The 18331-nt window shown below is 43.4% G+C and overlaps 1 protein-coding gene across 5 annotated transcripts in view; it reads right to left on the reverse strand.

Annotated features, from left to right (window-relative positions):
• Window positions 1-18331, reverse strand: part of ZNF385C (zinc finger protein 385C) — a 160071-nt gene that overhangs the window by 134279 nt on the left and 7461 nt on the right. Inside the window, exon 1 of one of the 5 annotated variants that reach the window (XM_083469873.1) lies at window positions 15051-16802. The exons of 3 other annotated variants lie outside the window; for them this stretch is intronic. Coding sequence is in view for 1 of the 2 variants with exons in the window: in XM_083469871.1 (XP_083325997.1) it covers window positions 10757-10781 (25 nt within the window). In the remaining variant the exon portion in view is untranslated. Of the gene's footprint in view, window positions 1-10756; window positions 10795-15050; window positions 16803-18331 lie in introns of those variants that run through there. One more of the 5 variants, XM_083469871.1, reaches the window with a different exon arrangement.

An 18331-nucleotide genomic window follows, 5' to 3' on the forward strand; every position in this document is an offset into this window, starting at 1 on the left:
AGACCCCACCCCTATCCATCTTCCCTCTCTCCACCCCCCTTTCTTTCTTTCCCCCTTTTCTTCTCCCCCTATTGCCTCAACAAATGAAACGGATTTGTAAAAATGTTACATGGGAAAAAAAATACGAGGCACCACACCTCTATAAAACAAGAAATATATATATATATATATTATATATTAAATATATATTAAAAATTAAATTAAATATATATTATATATATATTAAATTATATATATATAATTTATATATAATTTATATATAATTATATATATATAATTTATATAATATATATATATATAATATATATATAATATATATATATATATTAAAAATTAAATTAAATATATATTAAAAAAAAGAGATGTTCAGCAGTGGAACAGACTCCCACTCCCACGAGAGGTGGTGGACTCTCCTTCATTGGAGGTCTTTAAGCAGAGGTTGGATGGCCATCTGTCGTGGATGCTTTAGCTGAGATTCCTGCATTGCAGGGGGTTGGGCTAGATGACCCTCAGGGTCCCTTCCAACTCCAAGGTTCTATGATTCTATGATCCACACGTAAAAAGAGTTGTTCTTGTTGCATACCCACAACATCTTGTATATGGCTAAGAGAATTCAAGGTTAAGCTCCTCTTGAGAATTTTGTACAACGGTGTGCAAGGAACTTACAAACTTCCATCAACCTCCTTGTGAATGCCCAGGAATGAACAAGGTACATCCAGACAATGTTACTTTTACTAGTTTAGAGCAATATTCTTCTCAGGAGTTGTCAGCTTACAAATACCGTTATAAATAAGACTAAATAGATAAACAAACGATGCTATCACTTTGGAGTTTAGAGTATTCTGAAAACACAAAAGATCTGAAGGTCATCTAGTAAAATGAAAAGGCTTGTTTTGCAGAACAAATACATTGGAAAAGCCACTTCTTCAAAAGAGCAGACACACGATGCTATGAATCCATACCATGCTATGAATGTAGAAACATATTTTTAAAAGATTAGATAAATGCACTGAATTTAGGTCTATCAATGCTTATTAACCATGGCAGATAGAAGTGCAACTATATGCAGAGGTGGGTTAACATTCAATGGATAGTACAGTCATGCCCAATTGCTAACATCTGGACTAATCAGAACTTAGGCTGCTGATCTAGATATTTGTAGTAACCAAGAACCAAAATGATGGCACTGGTACTTTGAGATGCAGCATCACTTGTGAGATTTCCTGTCCATTCTGTTATCCACAAAAACCACTAAACTTCTCTCAACAATGCTGTTATGGAGACTGGGAAAGACTCCACCCCAAAATGCCACCATGCAAAACAGGAATTTACTGGGGTGGGGGTGGAGAACAGCAACAGCACTACAAAGTCCCAGTGCTTGAAGGCAAAAATGAAGCCGCAAGAGGGATCCAACAGCTGCAAAAAGTATTCTCACACACAAAACCGCAAACAGCTGTGAAGGAATCTGCTTAGTCCAAGAACCCTTCTGACCCACCCACCCACCCCCACCCGTTATTTCCCCCAATAATGGGACTCAGCTACCGTTTGTTGGGCTCAAGAGCCACTCCTTGTTCAAGCTACAAACCATCAATTCCCCATCTCAACCAGCATTTTCTGTGATCAATGGAGTTCAACTGACAGCTGCCACAGCAAAATATTCAAACGTGAGACCAAAAATGGAGCAAAGTATGCTTCTGTTTCATTTTTCTTAGGAAAACATCAGCAAGAAAGATCTTTTGCTTTAAGAATTAGCCCACATTCATCCATAATTTCACAAGCAACCATACTTATGGAACCTTGCTTGCAACAATATCAGTCCAAATTAATGTTTCTGAACCTGGCAATGATGCAAATTGATTTTATAAGAGGCGTACAAAAGGCCACAGTGCTTGGAGGCTGTAGGTTCATGGATATTTGGAGTGTTAGGATAACAGTAAAGAGTTCCACTAGCCACAAGCAAGGAGGCTCCTCACTGAATTATGAGGTCAGCATTAATCTCCCAAAGTGGCCTTAGATGAACTGCTCTCTCTGAGCCACAGCCATCCAGCCTAACATAGGAATAATATTTATTTTAAAAAACATTTTATACCATTTCCAAATGTTCAAAGGCGCTCACAAAACTCAAATACCAGCAATACAAAATAAAAATGTATTTTAAGAAAATTTAAAAAGCAATACAGGCAGCTTCTCAAGACGCACAGACTAGAGCCTGATTGGCTTACTCCAACTGGCACCTGGGCTGAAAATGGGAGAATCAATCCCGTATATAGATGGGTCTGGGGTTGCAAAGGGCTTTTAAGGTCAACATCAGGACCTTGAATTAGACCTCAAAGCATACAGGCAGCCAGTGCAATTGGTGCAGAACATATGCAATATACTCTCTGCACCAGGAAGTAGCCTCCAAGGAGAGATCAAGGTCAGCTTCAGATTTAGTGTATTATAGTTGTTGGCCCTAGAAGTTACAAAAGTATGCACTGGCAAGGTGAGGTAATCTTTATCCTGGAAAGACCAGAACCTACCTAAGAGGTACAGTGAGCATGACACTCCCTCCTGATCAGGGACACTAAAAGGTGGGTACAGGTATATGAGACCCACAGCCCAAGACTCTGAACTTTCATTGTTAAAAAATAAGTCTCTGGCCCTCCTAGAAAGAAAGTTATGAAACAAAATGTGCAGGTACCTTTCAAAGTGATTTCTGTGAGATGAGGCAGCCTGGCTGTTTTTGGCTTTCGGTATTTTTAGCCAGTAAGTGAAGCCAGTACTGTAACTGACAATGGAGTTATTTGGACACTAAGTGATGGGAATCCCTGAGGTCCTACACAGCTGCCTGTCCTCTTTAGTGCACTTTTCCTACTTCTGTCTTATTTTCTTGTAGAATCTATGTGGCTTGTCCTTCCTTTCCCCTCCTAGCAATCAGGATGCATCTTTCCCAGTTCATTCAAGATCTAGCAGGATCAAAGGAATAGTCTAAAAAGACTGGCCGTGTATAAGCTGATGGGATGAATGTATCTACACGGGGCTTTGTCTCTGGGCCCCCAAAGCAAACATTAACAATCATAGGGTCAGTGTGTCCATCACAGACAAGCAACAAGAAGCACTCTTCTTTTCATTGGGATGCCCTCTTCCAGCCTAGTTAACTGGGCTTCTCATGCACCCATGAGACTCTTAATCTCAGGGTTGTGGGTTCGAGCCCCACTTTGGGCAAAAGATTCATGAACTGCAAGGGGTGGGACTATATGACCCTCACGGTCCCTTCCAACTCTACAGTTCTATGATTCTATGTCTTTCTTAGAACTTATGTCGGATGAATACTCCTGCAGCAGAACAGAACTGCTTAAAGAAGGAATGTTACATTACTGGACAATCCATTATAAACCCCACTCCTAATACAGGGCATTAAGATCAAAAGAAGAGCACTGCTGGATCATATCAATGGCTCATCTAATCCAGCATCCTGTTAACACAGTGGCCAACAAGATGTCTAGTTGTGATTCCCAGCAACTGGTATACAGTCGTACCTTGGATCACGAACGCCTTGGTACTCGGATGTTTTGGCTCCTGAACGCCGCAAACCCGTAAGTGAGTGTTCCAGTTTGTGAACGTTCTTTGGAACCCAAACATCCAACAGGGCTTCCACAGCTTCTGATTGGCTGCAGGAGCTTCCTGCAGCCAATCAGAAGCCATGCTTTGGTTTCTGAATGTTTTGGAAGTCGAATGGACTTCCGGAACGGATCCCGTTCAACTTCCAAGGTACGACTGTACTGTGGAAGCAGAATGTAGTCACCACACCTGGTAGCCTCTGACTGCCATACCTTCCATGAATCTGTCTAACCCTCTTTTAAAGTGTTCCAAGTTGGTGGCCTTTACTACATACCAAGGCAGCAAATTCCATAGTTTCATTATGTGCTATGTGAAAAAGTATTTGATACTGATACTTTAATTGTGATTCAAACCATATTACTAGGGAATTACTGTGAACTTCTCCTGTTCATTCAATGAAGGCTGCAAAGGAATTGTCCTAGTGCATTATACCCCATATGCCAAAGCTCGTTCCTTCACCCTTAATGGCAGTGGCGTTTAAGTACCTAGCAACACCACTGCCATTAAAGGTGAAGGAATGTTCTGTTCTGACATATGGGGCATAATGCACTCTGGACACAAATTTGCATATGTATGTTAATGTAAAAAACTGCTTTTTGGCAAATTAAGATAGCAAGTGGGTAGGGACTCATCTGCACTGAACTTTATGGTTGATCTGTAAGCAAGGAGTGAAAGGGGCAAAGGATCTGGGGCTCATCAACACCCCAATTCAATGGTACCCCAAATTTACCTCACTGTGGCTAGTAAGAGTTAAAGATCAGGAACCCAAAGCCATGGAAACTATTAATGCAGAGCCTTAAGAGGAAGAGTACCATTTTGTCTGAATGGCCCTCTTGAGGACAACCCAAAACACCCTTTCTAGCAAGAAGGGTGCCTTCCAAATCTTTCTCCAGCTTTCTTTCTCCGGCTGAAGAGAACTGGACCCACAAGCTTTCTGAAAGGGGGCTGAGCCCCCAGTGATTTATTTTTCTACAGGAATCAAGGCAGCTCTTGTGGACACAGCAAAGGCCTTGAGTCCAGTGTAGAAAGCATCTCTGTCACCTTTCTCAGTAACCTCTCTGTGCACCCTCTGCAACACACCCTCTTTTCCTGCATACAAGCACTTTCCTGTATTTAGGTAAAGCGGGGGGGGGGGGTGTTTCCACAGCTAAGGCCTCACTGTTTACAGCTTGTCTGTTCTTTATCCAGCTTTCTTGGAAGCTGTTGCCCACGAACTCCCTCCTGACCTGTTTTTACAAAGGAGGCTGTGAAAGAGAGATGGCCCAAGGGTGCCTCATACAAGGCGGCTGCTTGCAAGGTTGACGAGTCTGGCACGTTATGAAGACATGAACATAGCCTCCAATATACTGCCGATGAAATAGTGACATACTTGTTAATACCCTTTTCCTGAAATCAAAGATTAGCGTCTGGGTGCTCCACCCACCCACCCCCACCAATATTAAACAGTGCTGAAGACTCTACTCCGCCTAAGGTACATACTATTCATTTCCGCTGCAACGAAAGGCGCTCGTTGCTAAAATATACTAGGAAAACAGAAACTAGCTTACTCTACGCTAACAGTTTCAAAATACAGACCTCAGCTTTACAGTTCATTTGCATGCATTTGCATACATGTGTACACTAGAGACAAGGCACACCCATTTCCCATTGAAGATAACCACGTTCTAGGGAACCTGGAGCAGGATTTGAACTGCAAAAAGGGACCACTCTTAGCAACTTGCATTGACACATTTTAATGGACCATTTGCCAAAGACATCAGCTGACTAATAGTGATCTCATAACTTCATTACTTCAAGGGAAGTAATAGTGCCACTGTATTCTGCTCTGATCAGACCTCACCTGGAGTACTGTGTCCAGTTCTGGGCACCACAGTTCAAGAAGGACACTGACAAACTGGAACGTGTCCAGAGGAGGGCAACCAAAATGGTCAAAGGCCTGGAAACGATGCCTTATGAGGAACGGCTAAGGGAGCTGGGCATATTTAGCCTGGAGAAGAGGAGGTTAAGGGGTGATATGATAGCCATGTTCAAATATATAAAAGGATGTCACATAGAGGAGGGAGAAAGGTTGTTTTCTGCTGCTCCAGAGAAGCGGGCATGGAGCAATGGATCCAAACTACAAGAAAGAAGATTCCACCTAAACATTAGGAAGAACTTCCTGACAGTAAGAGCTGTTCGACAGTGGAATTTGCTGCCAAGGAGTGTGGCGGAGTCTCCTTCTTTGGAGGTCTTTAAGCAGAGGCTTGACAACCATATGTCAGGAGTGCTCTGATGGTGTTTCCTGCTTGGCAGGGGGTTGGACTCGATGGCCCTTGTGGTCTCTTCCAACTCTATGATTCTATGATTCTATAACACCACAACGATTTCACCGTTTTGCCTTCTTATCTCTTCCCTTTCCTTCTTTTTGTTAGCCAGCTAGCTTGATGAAGAATTGTGGGCAACTTGAAAAATTGCACACTATTTTGTAACATTTTGGTTGCCCTTATAAAGGTTTTGGACTGATAGAGATGTTGGAATTTTTCATATGGGTCAACATCGCTACTATTACTTTTTACAAGAGGCAGTTTGAGGACACACATAAATTCTTTCCAACATATGGGAATGAAACTACAAGCCCATTTTGCTTCCTCCTGTCCAAAGCACAGATTTTGCTATTTTTACCATGCCACCTTTATTGGACCTTGACATTTGATTGGTCTTCTCAAATGTATTATTATTATTATTATTATTATTATTATTATTAATCCCGCCCTTACTCCCAAGAGAGCCTGGGCAGCAAGCATGCAAGTGAAAAAATCAATTAAAACATTTTAAAAACAATGCCAATACAGAGGCAGAAAGATGTCTCCTTAAAAGGCTTGTTTTACAAGTGAAGGATAGAAAATCTTTTCACCTACCACATTTTCTATGAAAACTTTGGTTTATTTCCCCATTTCCCATACCCTACTGAATCCTAGCCTGTAACTAAGCTTAAGCACATGTAACTAAAACAATCACATATTCATTCATCAAACATTAAAAACTTCCCTAAACAGGACTGCCTTCAGATGTCTTCTAAAAGTCAGATAGCTGTTTATTTCCTTGACATCTGATGGGAGGGCATTTCACAGGGTGGGCACCACTACCGAGAAGGCCCTCTGTCTGGTTCCCTGTAACCTCACTTCTCGCAGTGAGGGAACCGCCAGAAGGCCCTCGGAGCTGGACCTCAGTGTCTGGGCTGAACGATGGGGGTGGAGACGCTCCTTCAGGTATACTGGGCCGAGGCCCTCAACTCTCTGGTAGCTGGAAAGACAACAGCTAAAGCTGAGTTGAGGTGTGTGAGCCAGAAGCTAGAGGAGGCTGCAGGCTTGGCAGCTGAGAAACAGACCCATGCCTGATTTCTGGTAGAATCCAAGGCTGTGGCTATAGGAGAAGCAAGACCCTCTGGAGTGTTAATGCTGTGAGCCCCTCCATCGTAGACTCAGGTTGTATATGTAAATAAACCATATATCATAAAGACACCACAGTCTCCACTGTCCCTCATTCCAGAAAAAAATGAACCCTGGGTAAGCACCTGGAACCCATGGAATCTTGAACCACTCAGAAATTGGGGTGGCGTGCAGTGGTACCTCGGATAACAGACGCTTCAGGTTACATACGCTTCAGGTTACAGACTCTGCTAACCCAGAAATAGTACCTCGGGTTAAGAACTTTGCTTCAGGATGAGAACAGAAATTGTGCAGCAACAGCGGGAGGCCCCATTAGCTAAAGTGGTACCTCAGGTTAAGAACGGTTTTAGGTTAAGAACAGACTTCCAGAACGAATTAAGTTCTTAACCCGAGGTACCACTGTACAGTGGTGCCTCGCAAGATGAAATTAATTCGTTCCGCGAGTTTTTTCGTCTAGCGAATTTTTCGTCTTGCGAAGCACGGTGTCGGGAAAGTTTTGGAAAAGCTTCAAAAATCACCAAAGTCTTCAAAAACCTCAAAAAAGGCTACCACACCGCGTTCTATGAGTTGCTCCTCGAAGTCAAGTTGCAACTGTATTAACGGTGTTAAGAAAAAGGAAACAAACTTGCAAGACGTTTTCGTCTTGCGAAGCAAGCCCATAGGGAAATTTGTCTTGCGAAACAGCTCAAAAAACGCAAAACCCTTTCGTCTAGCGAGTTTTCCATCTTGCGAGGCATTCGTCTTGCGGGGCACCACTGTATATGTCAAACAGGTTCACTGGGAGTGAAGCAGCTGACAAGTTCAGCCTAACAAGATCCTTACAGTAATTCCCCCAACTCCATACTCTTTGGTCTAAACCAACATTTCCCTGAGGTCTCCAGACATCCCTGAACTGAAATCTTCTCTTTACTCTAGTGGAGATTAATCCAGCTGCCCTTTAATCTCTGATTTAAAACTCTTTCATAACGATGTTGAAAAATAAGGCCCCAGAAGAGGTTTCTAATACCTCTTGAAAATTTGGAGCCGAGCCATTTATTTCTTAAAAATTATTTCTGCACGCTTAGCCGTGGGCTGAAACACAGCATTCAAGAACGTCCAAAAACCATCAAGCCTTTCACTGGAGGAATCATGAAAAGAAATAAGTACTTCTTCTTTAGATCGTACAAATTGATTAAGTGTACCAAAAGACCACCAGTTCCAACCAGCACATTGGTGGCCCAGTACAGACGAAGAAATTGACGATGACGGTGCATTCATTTATATAGAACCACTAGCGTATGGCACTTTTGTGATTAGCAAAAGAGACTGTTCTCTGTCTCAAGGAGTTTACAGTTCAATATGTGAAAATGGAGAACAAAGAGAATGAGAAAGGCAAGGGTAATAAATGCTTAAGGTGACTCAAAGGCATCTACACATTCAGAGACTTCCATTTTAGTTGGGGGTGAAAGTTGTGGGATAAACGAGGTCTTCATAGAAGAAATGGGTTTTAAGAAGGGAGACAAACACAGACCGGCAGTGCCATCGTAAGCCTCTTCCTGGGGTTGGGGATATCACAGGAAGTTTCAAAGGCTGTTTGGATCTACGGAAGATTAAACTGCAAATCTCAGTACGTTATAAGAGCTTTCCTTGCCTTTTTTTTTTTTTTTTTGGTATATTTCATAAAATGTGTTTTTGAGGAATTATTGAATGTAATTTAAAATACCAGAGTGGTGAGCTGTGTAAGTGTAACTGCCCATCACAAATATCATGGCAAGTGGAGAGGACTGGGGTGCCTCTCTGATATAAGGCAACCATCTAAATCAGGACAGGCCAACTTTCCATAGGCTTTGGGAGGGAAGAGGGAGGACTCTAGGCCCTGTCAGAGCTCTCACGCCTCCTTTCCAAAGGTGATTGCCTCCTTACCTTGCTTTCAGAAAGAAGCAGGAGGGCGGGGGGGGGCATCAAAGGCTGCAAAAAAGGGCCTTGAAGGCCATATGCAGCCCTTGGGTCATGCTTTGGACCACCCTGATCTAGATAGATATGAAAGTAAAAGTAAGAAAATAAATAAATGTGGGTGTCGTGTTATAGATACGGTCGAAGGACACCAAACCTTCCCACAAGTTCATTGCTATACTGCAGTTGGGGCTCAAAGGCCCAAATCTGCCCCTAGAGAATGCCAAGGTTTGACCTGCCTTTTTCCTGGTGTTTTTTTTTTTTAATCTTTCCCAAATGCTGTCTCCAGGCAGCACACAGTCAATCTTTTGTGTTGATTAAATATTTCAACAGTTCAAATGAATGCAAAATAACTGCTCTCTTGACCAAGAAAAAAAAAAGCTAACATTTTCTCTTCCCCGCCTCCCTTCTCTCTGAACACTTTCTGTCTCTCAAGGAGCAGAGGAGAGCTGTGTAAACTAACAGAGGTCAGATATTAAGGGAAGGGTAGGGGGTTATACCACAGGGGTGGAGGTTCAGAAAGCATAGTCTATTACAGTATTACTTTAAACAGGAGAAAGGGCAAGCCATCAGTAGATTACTGAAGTCAAAATAGTGCAGTAGTTCCCTTTAATCTCTTTTTAAGAAAAAGAGGGGAAAGTTAAAGTTTTGCTACGCTACCAAGAAATGTCCAAAATACAGACATTGCAGTAACTTGACACAAACTGATGTTTCTTAGATAAAGAGTTCCCAAGCAGATTTATCTGAAATTCATGCATCTGATGAATTGGACTCTAGACCACAAAAACTGCCATAATAAATAGGTTAGTCATAATAATAATAATAATAATAATAATAATAATAATAATAATTTATTTATATCCCGCCCATCTGGCTGAGTTTCCCCAGCCACTCTGGGCGGCTCCCAATCAGTGTTAAAAACAGTACAGCGTTACATATTAAAAACTTCCCTGAACAGGGCTGCCTTAAGATGTCTTCTGAATGTCAGGTAATTATTTATCTCTTTGACATCTGATGGGAGGGCGTTCCACAGGGCGGGCGCCACTACCGAGAAGGCCCTCTGTCTGGTTCCCTGTAGCCTCACTTTTCGCAATGAGGGAACCGCCAGAAGGCCCTCGGCGCTGGATCTCAGTGTCCGGGCTGAACAATGGGGGTGGAGACGCTCCTTCAGGTATACAGGACCGAGGCCGTTTAGGGCTTTAAAGGTCAGCACCAACACTTTGAATCGTGCTCGGAAACGTATATTGCACAAGATTCTCTGTTGTTTTTGTTGCCACAGACTAGCAAAGCTACTCCTGTGGAAGCTCTACCGGAACAGTCTCTATGCAGAAGCACAAACCTGGAGAACCAAACTGACGCAGTCGTGGCAGCAGGTTGACTCCTTTTCAAACCAAACAGAACTAGCTAAATGTCAAGGGCCATTGAAAGGGTAGGAATCAGAATTTACAACAGTGGCACCCCCTGCCAATTGGCCAAGGCATGGAGGAAAACCAGAGCTGTAAGAGGTCAGTTTAGTTCCTCCAATATCATTCACTCTGAAAAAGCTGCAAAATAAGCTTTGCAATATTTGAGCTTCTCCCCATCCCCATGCCACTAAAATTACTTAGGGTGCCATGAGATGAGAGCTTCTTGTGGAATTTGTGCTGCTCATGCACATGTGGTTTGGGGGGGGGGGGTTGCAACACTACACGTTGTCAATGTCAAAATGCCAGCCAGTACTTAAAAAAAAAACTTAACCCAGTATTGCTCTAAACACAGGAAATACGATAAGTAAAAATAATTCATTGTACACTCACAATCACTGCAGGTGTGAAAGCCCATTAGCACTTTGTGTGGGTGGGTGGATGGGTGGATGGGTGGGTGGGTGGTGAATGGTGACATTTCAGTGGTTGCCTCTATCCAGAGGGACCGCAATGAATATCCATGAGTGAATGAATGGGAATGTATGGAAGCTAATGTGTGAAACATGCATGCCGGAAAATCAAATCTCTATCTGGAATCATTCTAATTTTATTGGGAGCACTTGAGATGCACCTGATTAGAAAGAAAGCAAATTTGCTTAAAGGTATATAAGGTTCAGGGATGTGGGTGGCGCTGTGTGTTAAACCACAGAGCCTAGGACTTGCCGATCAGAAGGTCGGTGGTTCAAATCCCCGCAATGGGATGAGCTCCTGTTGCTCGGTCCCTGCTCCTGCCACCCTAGCAGTTCGAAAGCACGTCAAAGTGCAAGTAGATAAATAGGTACCGCTCTGGCGGGAAGGTAAAGGGCGTTTCCGTGCGCCGCTCTGGTTCGCCAGAAGCGGCTTAGTCATGGTGGCCACATGACACGGAAGCTGTATGCCGGCTCCCTCGGCCAATAAAGCAAGATGAGCGCCGCAACCCCATGAGTCGGCCACGACTGGACCTAATGGTCAGGGGTCCCTTTACCTTTACCTATATAAGGTTCAAAGGAGCAGAGAGCCAGATGCTTTGAACGAAATCTCCCATCAGTCCCAGCCAGCGTGGCCAAAGATCAGATATGATAAAAGTTGTAGTCCAAAACAACTGCTGAACATTAGGTTAGTGAAAGCTGCAACACCAACTTCCAAGTGTGTTCCTTCCTGCATCTATTTAATGGTTAAAGCAGTCATAGGGGAGATGCTTTTCCCCCCAGTTTAAGTTACAGTGGTACCTCAGGTTAAGTACTTAATTCGTTCCGGAGGTCCATTCTTAACCTGAAACTGTTCTTAACCTGAAGCACCACTTCAGCTAATGGGGCCTCCCGCTGCCGCTGCACCGCCGGAGCACGATTTCTGTTCTCATCCTGAAACAAAGTTCTTAACCCGAGGTACTATTTCTGGGTTAGCAGAGTCTGTAACCTGAAGCGTATGTAACCTGAAGCGTATGTAACCCAAGGTACCACTGTACTCTCATCCGCTGCAAACCTGAAGGTGCGAAAACACAGGTACCTGGCTTTGGATGCAATTCAGTACGTATGATTTAAAATAGTAAGTGCATAAATTTTATGAAAGAAAATAAATGAAAACAAATATTCAGAGCATCTTCACATAACACTTAAAAGCAGCTTTGATTATTTCTCATTATGCCATCTGTGTGAACGTATGGGTGGTGTTAAAATAGGACAGAAAGTCAAAAAGAAAGAAAGAGCCATTTTCAAATTAGAACATGCATTCCAGCCAATACAGGCTGATGCTGGTATTAAAGATATGGTTCATACAAAACCCAGTTTGGACAGCACTTGTGAAAACAGCTCCAATCTTGCCTCCATATAATTTAAAATCCATTATTCCTCGCGTTTTCCTCAGCGAATAGCTTGAATCATCATTCCCTCACTTTGTCAGAAACCCTTTAGGATGCCTGAGGAAACTGTCAGCATATCCCTTCCCCCATCATTCAGTTTACTTTATTTTGGGTTAAACGCCAAACACCTTCAGCCACTGACTTCTCACTTCTGAAAAAGTGTACATCTTTGCATCTCTCTTCCAAATCCTTTTCCAGCCTGTGAACACATTCTGCTGGAAATCTAGTGTCCAGATCTGAACACCGAAAGGAGGTCTTTATTTCCTAAGACTTGGAACAAAGTCGTCACCCCAAAGGCAAATTAAAACTTCAAAAGTGCAGGCCCTTTTAGGTTTCAGCCTCAACCAAAAAGGGCTACCGGTATTTTATTTTCCTCTCACCCTACCTTCTTCCTCCATCCACTCACAAACCAACTCCCTCCCCGTTATATACCAATAAACATTTGAAAAAGAAAACAACGTCTCCATTTCACACCATGAATAATTAGCCCCATAAAACGCACTAATCAGAAATAAATACCGATTCAAAGGAAACATGACTTAGAATTCCCCTGGAAACAAACAGCAGATACAAGGGAGTCTGACAGTGTTAAACATCTATTATCGTTTCCCTTTTGCCTCTGCACAAACAGGTAATACATACACATACGCATAAAACACCATAATCCACGAGTTCACTGCCCCTCGTCCCAGGAATATCCTTTAACAAAACCCCTTTGTGTCACTGCTAACCCAGAGGGAGCTGCCCAGAGTGGCTAGAGCAACCCAGTCAGATGGGCGGCATACAAATAAAATTATTATTATTATTATTAATAATAATAAATAATAATAATAATAATAATAATAATAATAATAATAATAATAATAATAATATCAATCCAGCAAGTTAAGTTCTTTGGCATGTCCACACTATAAATGGGGCTCAACTGTCACAGATTTCTCTCATTTCTAGGACTGCCATAGAAACAGAAAAATCCGGGGTTGGGGGGGGGGAATCTATTAAAAACAGGATATCTGGTTGTGGCAGCCCTCATACATTACAATACATCAAATACGTCAATATAAATACAGCTTTTACATTCCATGTGCTGAAGACCACAGCAGGGGCCCAGCATAATGTGTACACAAACGTTTTTGAAGCTTTATTTGCTTGAACTACAGGAAGGCAGGATAATTTTGTTGTTGCTGCTGTTGAAAGACAAAACCTTATCAGAAAATACCCCAATGCAAAATCCAGAGGGACAGCAAATAAACTGCCACGAACAAACCGAATTATCATCCTTGATAATGTTTGGTGGGAAAAGGGGTAATCTGCCCAAAAGGACGGAGGACAAACTCTCAAATGTATCTTACGCCCAACGACGCTGTTCTCCTCTGATGGTCCACTGGCGCCATTTTCTCTTCTCCCTAGCTGTGTGATACCAGCAAATCAGGGATCCTGTAGCGAGCCAGATGATGTCACACTGCTAATGTAGCCCATCAAATATGGCTATATAGCATCACTGAGGGCAAAGAAAGCCATATTACCTTCTGGTTTCGCCAGAAGCCGCTTAGTCATGCTGGCCACATGACCCAGAAAAACTGAGGACAAACGCCAGCTCCCTCGGCCTGTAAAGCAAGATGAGCGCTGCAACCCCAGAGTCGTTCGCGACTAGACTTAATTGTTAAGGGTCCTTTACCTTTTAAGGGTGTCTTAATGCGCTGCGAAAGTGCCAACCTCACAAGGAGGGGCCAGAAGATGGGGGAGCTTCTCCAAGTTACTGAGGGATGTGTGATCTTCCTCCTACCATTTCATTTGTGGGGACACTCCCCTCCAAAGCACTGCTGAAAGGGGGTTTGTGTTTTACACCACACAACACTTCAACCCTAATTAACAACACATGAAAACTAAATAAATAAAAAACCTCTTCTTATTTAAACTTACATTGAACACACACTCAAATCCAGGGGTCAGCAAACTTTTTCAGCAGGGGGCCGGTCCACTGCCCCTCAGACCTTGTGGGGGGCCAGACTATATTTTGGAGAAAAGAAAAAAAACCCCACAAATTCCTATGCCCCACAAATAACCCAGAGATGCATTTTAAATAAAACGCTGTATTGTTTCTGATATTTGGTTGGAAGCTGCCCAGAGTGGCTGGGGAGACCCAGTCAGATGGGCGGGGTAGAAATATATTATTATTATTATTATTATTATTATTATTATTATTATTATTATTATTATTATTATTATACACATTCTACTAAAAACACCAGACAGGCCCCACAAATAACCCAGAGATGCATTTTAAATAAAAGGACACAATCTACTCAAGTAAAAACACACTGATTCTCGGACCGTCCGCGGGCCGGATTTAGAAGGCGACGGAGCTGGATCCGGCCCCCGGGCCTTAGTTTGCCTACCCATGAACAAATCATTTAACCTGCTCCAAACTGTCCCAAGATTCTGCTAATCACTGCCTCCTTCCTCGTTGGTGAAATTACCTCAAGAAAGCTCATTATTTGCTCACGTACCTTCAAACTATGTTTTCACAAAAGACACTGTAAAGTACCCTTGATTAGGGGCGTCAGAGACTTTTGACAGAAACGGGAGCAGAAGCTGTTCACTTATTTGTCCCATGTCTGGAATGGAAATCGGTCCAGCAAACAGAATTGGGATTCACTGTTGTTGCTGCTGTTTTCTGTCTGCAAACAATACATAATTGATGGGTGTTTTCGTTTTGTTTTTAAAACCCATTTGGATTGTGTTTCCTCTGCACGGAAACGAATGGTGTGGAATAATGAAATGACTTACACGATTAATCGCGTAAAATTCCACCACAGCAGGATGAACGACGTAGTTTTTGTCAGAAGCCGAACGGCAGCACGTTGGAAAAGGTGCTGCGTGACGTGAACACGGGGCAGAACAAAAATCAGTGACTTCTTTGGTTCTCTTGAATATTGTGTAAATGTTTAGGGGGGGAGCAGCATAGGACTTTGAAACGAAAAACACTCTGGAAGCGAGGACTGATTCCGTCATAGGCTGAACAAGATCCAGCCGCTCAGCCCCACTCTCTCGCCTCAGAGGACCCGTTGCCTGCCAACTGCTGTTAAAGGAAGATGGCTTCCATCACAGGCCAAGTGAGATCCAGCCACTTAGGCCCACTCCTTTCCTTCAGAGAACCTTGCAGGGAGCAGGCGCTTGGCATGACACAAAGGAAGAACAAAGACCAAGAAGAATAACCCTGGCTTCATATGCACGACATTTTATTGCGCGGACAAGCAGAAACCCCCCTGACCCTGGGCGACACCCGCGTGGAATAATGACTCAAGACAACGTGCTATGGGATTAAAATTTGGCCACAATTTTATTAAAACTTCAGATGTAGGGAAACTTTGGCTTAGGCATTGGGCGTTTAGCCCTCCCAGTCCCCAGCCAGGGATCTGAGGAACAACAGGGTTATCCAGGATATGTGGGGATTGGGCTGGCTCTGGAGAACGTCTGTTCAAGCAGAGAGTCCGCCCCCCATTTCGACACCGCCGCAGGGGGGGGGGAAGGAATCTTTTGCAAGGTGTTTTGAGAGCCACTCAGTGCTATTAAGTGGCACAGAAGTATTTGAATAAATGAAAAGTGTCAGGGAGCGCGAGTCTTGAACCCAGCCTACTGAGCTGCACACAGAAAACCTTTTGAAGCACAGAACTGAGTAGGACTGTACAATGCAAGGCCTCCCAAACGGCACCTGGCTGCATGAGATCACTGGGCTGGCCAAGCCTGGTACAAATACCCCCCAAAACCCTTTAAAAGCAACAACTCCAAACTTGCTTTCTACCCTTGCCTGGTGAATAGAACACTACCTTCTGCATTTTGCATTTCAGGCTGAAAACCAAGCCGCACCTCAATTGTACACAGCTCCAGAAACAGGGACCCCGACTTGGAAAATCCCCAAGTCAGTACATATTTTCAGGGCCATGTTTCTAGCCTGGCCCAGTCTATATACATAGTATGCACATTTGGGTTCATGGAGGCTTTATAACTGGACCATGGCAAAAGAACAATTTTAACCCATGTGTTTGTATCAGTTTGTTCAGACCTGGGTCTGTCCGAATCACATACAAAGAAGCTTTTATCGTTTGATATTTTGGTGCGTTCCTTTGTACTGTACTTTGTTGGAAGCTGCCCAGAGTGGTGGGGCGACCCAGTCAGATGGGTGGGGTACAAGAAATAAATTATTATCATTATTATTATTATTATTAATAATAATAATCATCATCATCATAGGGTTAGTCCATTTCAACAAATGGCTCTACCTCTGCTTAAAAGGAACACTATCCTCCACTGTTGCACAAGGATTAAAATATATACACTGAAACCTGTCATAATCCTCGCCTACATTATAGGTAAAAGAAAAAAGAAAAACCACATACCCAACGTAGATTCAGTGAGCAATTTTAGATTCATTTGTTTGTCTCATGTGTTTGGCTGTTTATCTTTAACAGAGATTCAGATTGCTGAAAAGTGGCATAAAGAAGAACGAAGAGAGCTGCTTGTGAACCTAGCAAATGTGTACATGTATTAAAATGACGGGTGTTTTTTATTGTTGTTGCTTTTAAGCTTAAAAGCTCGGCTGCAAAAAAAAAGGGGGAGGGAGTTAAATGTGTCAGATGAAAAGGTTTTTAACTAAGGCCTCACTGCTCAAGAATGGTACAGTACACAGAGCAAGCAGCAGTCTCTTCACTTGATGGCTTTTTGCTGCTGTGGCACACTATCACTTGCTGACCGCGTGTTGTGTAATACAGTGCACTTCCTCCTCCAAAATCAGTCCAGAATCCTTGCCACACAGCAGTTATTACAGTGGGAGGCCGCTTATTAGTGGATGTCCCCACCCCATGCTTTTGAGGTATGACAAAAGGGGGGGGAATATAAAATACAGTGGTATCTCGGGTTAAATACGCTTCAGGCAGTGGCGTAGCGTGGGGGGTGCAGGGGGGGCCGGCCGCACCGGGCGCAACATCTGGGGGGTTAGGGTTAGGGGGCGCAAATCCACGGGTTAGGGGGCGCAAATTACTTGCCTTGCCCCGGGTGCTGACAGCCCACGCTACGCCACTGGCTTCAGGTTACATACGCTTCAGGTTACAGACCCTGCTAACCCAGAAATAGTGCTTCAGGTTAAGAACTTTGCTTCAGGATGAGAACAGAAATCGTGCTCCGGCGGCGCGGCAGCAGCGGGAGGCCCCATTAGCTAAAGTGGTGCTTCAGGTTAAGAACAGTTTCAGGTTAAGTACGCACCTCCGGAACGAATTAAGTACTTAACCCGAGGTACCACTGTACTCTGTGGTACTTCATGAGATGCAGCAATACAGTTGCACAAGGCAAGCAGCACCTCAAGGGATGGGCACATGCCTGCCTCTTTACGATCCTCAACTTCAGTTTGGAGGGAGAGTAGATTTGCGGTCAGAAACACAAGCCAGAAAATGGGACTGTATGTACTTTAAAGGGCAGTTTGCGTTCTGCAAATATAGACACCTGTCTGGCTCACCATTCAATCCCTGCCATATGACGATGCATGTTCCACATCCTTTTTACAGACATTACGGATTTAGGGCGGTGCAAGCAATTCCCCCCCCCCCCCCAAAAAAAGTGACGAGATGAGGCAGAGCAAAATAACAACAACTTATATTTATTTGGGTACATACTGAGAAGCTCCATAAAAAAGCAACTATGCTAAACAGAATTAAAGTGAAAATAAGAAATTTGGGGGTGTGCGCAAAATGTTATCCCCGCTCAAGGTGACGTGTTATCAAGTCCACACACACCCGTCCCCCCTCTAATCCTTTATTCAGGTGTGGCATTCTGTTCTTTACGTCACTTGCAATCTGGGGACCAACGTTAATATTAGGAGATGAATTTCATGTTCAGAGTTTGTATGCAACTAGAGAGACGCGGGTGGCGCTGTGGGATAAACCACAGAGCCTAGGACTTGCTGATCAGAAGGTCGGCGGTTCGAATCCCCGCAACGGGGTGAGCTCCCGTTGCTCGGTCCCTGCTCCTGTCAACCTAGCAGTTCAAAAGCACGTCAAAGTGCAAGTAGATAGATA

The sequence above is a fragment of the Podarcis liolepis genome, assembly GCF_965112155.1.
Source record: "Podarcis liolepis genome assembly, chromosome: 13".
Taxonomy (NCBI): domain Eukaryota; kingdom Metazoa; phylum Chordata; class Lepidosauria; order Squamata; family Lacertidae; genus Podarcis; species Podarcis liolepis.